The following is a 2,380-nucleotide window of genomic DNA, read 5'->3' on the forward strand; positions in this document are numbered from 1 at the left end:
CTTTCTGAAGAAGGGTCCTGACCTGAAACGTCAGCTTTCCTGCTCCTTCGATGCTGCCTGGCCTGCTGTGTTCCTCCAGCTCCACACTGTGTTATCTTTCTACATTTCATGTTTATTTTATGTCTGCGATGTGCGTATGTCAATTTACATCTGAAACCAACTTCTGCTCTTAATTTCAGAGGGTCTCCTGACATTGAGAGCTCGACCCCCAACCCAGGAGGAGTTTATCGATGTCTTTCAGAAGTACAAATACTCCTTCAGCCTGCTGGTAAGCAAGGCTACCAGCTGGGAAAGTCAAAGATCTTTCAAAAAGTCCTCGACTTTTATCAAATGTCAGTGTTCATGTCCTTAGTGCAGGCTGTCACAGCAAAAAAAGGCTAGACGAAGGTGTCTTAACTAAGAACTAAAGGTCAACACTGAAATACCTAACCAGGGTGTTGACACTGTGGATTTAATCTTTTAACTGGAAGCAATCCAGCCTCAGTGTCATTTCAAACTAAGACGCTGTAAAGACTTGCTGTTCACTGTAAAGGCTTGCTGTTAATGATTTCCACACGTGATTGTAAATGGTTTGTTCTGGTTAAATGGTTCACCTTGAGATTCATGGTCCGAGGACTGACACTGGGACAATTACAACGGTGGTCCTTACTCTGTCATAACTCTGCCCAAAATCACAAGGAGTAACCCTCAGCCTGCTGAATAAATATTGACCTGATGGATTACACAGAATCTGATCCTTGCCCACGCCTGAATGAAATGAGACCTGGTATATTCACGCCCCGCTGAATGTGGGAGTCTGGTCAAATTATAGACCAAAATCTCTGACTTTCACTTTCTGTTATTAAGAGAGCGGTTGGGATTCAATCAAATCAGACACTAGCAATTGGATTATGTAAGGAGTTAAATACTTTTTGTCACGTTTGGAATCTGGGACCAAATCCATCTGAGATGGATAGTAGGCAGGTGCCTGTTAGCTCCCTCTCCCTCTTTCCCTCTTTCTTTCTTTCTCTCTCACACTTTTCCTCTCTCTTTCTTTCTACCTCCCCCACTTCTGTCTCTCTCTTACCTTCTCTCTCTCCCCCTTCTCCTCCTCTCTCTACCTCTCTCTTACTCTCTTACCTTTTCTCTCTTTTTCTCCCTCCCCTTCTCTCTCTCTCTATCTCTCAGTTTCTCTGTCTCTTTCATCCTTTCTCTCTTACTTTCTCCCTTTCCCAACTTCTCTTCCTTTCTCTCTCTCTATCTCTCCTCCTATCTCTCTCTCTCTTTCTTTCTCCCACCCCTTCTTATTTTCTCTATCTATCTCTCTCTCTCTATCTGTTTCTCTCTACCTTGGCTGCAGTGCAACGCACGTTTAAGGTACAAAAACAGAAACTACTGGAGAAATTCAGCAGGTCTGGCATCGCCTGTAGAGAGAAAGCAGCGTTAGCATTTCGTGTCCAGTGACCCTTCTGAGGTCCTGCTGAGTTTTCCCAACAATTTCTGTTTTTGTTTCTGGTTTCCATCATCTACAGTTCTTTGATTTTTTTTTTGGTTACATGTTTCAGATTGCCCTGCCTAAACTCCCAGTAAAAAAACTCATCAGGTCAGAGATGTCCATTATTCCTTACAGTTTAGATTAAAATGTCTCCTTGCTCAGAGACAGTGTGATAATAGTTGAGGTGGCTAATGAAAATGTCACGCAGATACCGACGCAGAGGCCTCTGATGTTGTCCTCACATTGTGTAGCTGTAGGAAAATAAACCTTTCCAGTGCATTAACCCCTCCTGTACCTGACAATATAGAGGTAGCTTCACTCTGCACCTAACCCTGTTTTGAATCTGACCTTGGAGTGTAAGGTGGGGGGGGCACAGTGTAGAAGGAGCTTAACTTTGTGTCAAACCCTGTGCTGTCCCTGTCCTGGGAGTGTTTGTTGGTGACAATGTTGAAAGAGCTTTACTTTCAGTTTAAAAGAGCAGAGGAAGCTTGACTCTGTATCTCGTGCTGTGCTATCCCTGTTCGGGTTGTGTTTGGTGGGGACAGTGTCAAGGGATATTTACCTTCTGTTTAAAAGTGTGGAAAAAACTTTGCTGTCAGTTTAGAAGAGTATAGGAAGCTTTACTCTGTATCTAACCCTATGCTGTCCCTGGCCTGGCAGTGTTTGATGGGGGACAGTGTAGAGGAAGCTTTACACTGTATCTGACCCCGTGCTATCCCTGTCCTAGTAGTGCTTGATGGGGGGGACAGAGTAGATGGAGCTTTACTCTGTATCTAACCCCTTGCTGTCCCTAATCCTGGTAGTGTTTGATGGGGACAGCGCAGAGGAAACTTTACTGTGTATCTAAACCTGTACTATACCTGTCCTGGGCGTGCTTGATGGGGACGGCATAGAAGAAGCTTTACT

General features: G+C 44.3%; 1 protein-coding gene across 1 annotated transcript in view; it reads left to right on the forward strand.

Annotated features, from left to right (window-relative positions):
• Positions 1-2,380, forward strand: part of LOC109918430 (epidermal growth factor receptor kinase substrate 8-like protein 1) — a 48,637-nt gene that overhangs the window by 22,637 nt on the left and 23,620 nt on the right. Inside the window, exon 6 of the mRNA XM_048617368.1 lies at positions 180-268. Within this exon, the coding sequence (XP_048473325.1) occupies positions 180-268 (89 nt within the window). The remainder of the gene's footprint in view (positions 1-179; positions 269-2,380) is intronic.

This window comes from Rhincodon typus, chromosome 37, assembly GCF_021869965.1.
Source record: "Rhincodon typus isolate 14 chromosome 37, sRhiTyp1.1, whole genome shotgun sequence".
Taxonomy (NCBI): domain Eukaryota; kingdom Metazoa; phylum Chordata; class Chondrichthyes; order Orectolobiformes; family Rhincodontidae; genus Rhincodon; species Rhincodon typus.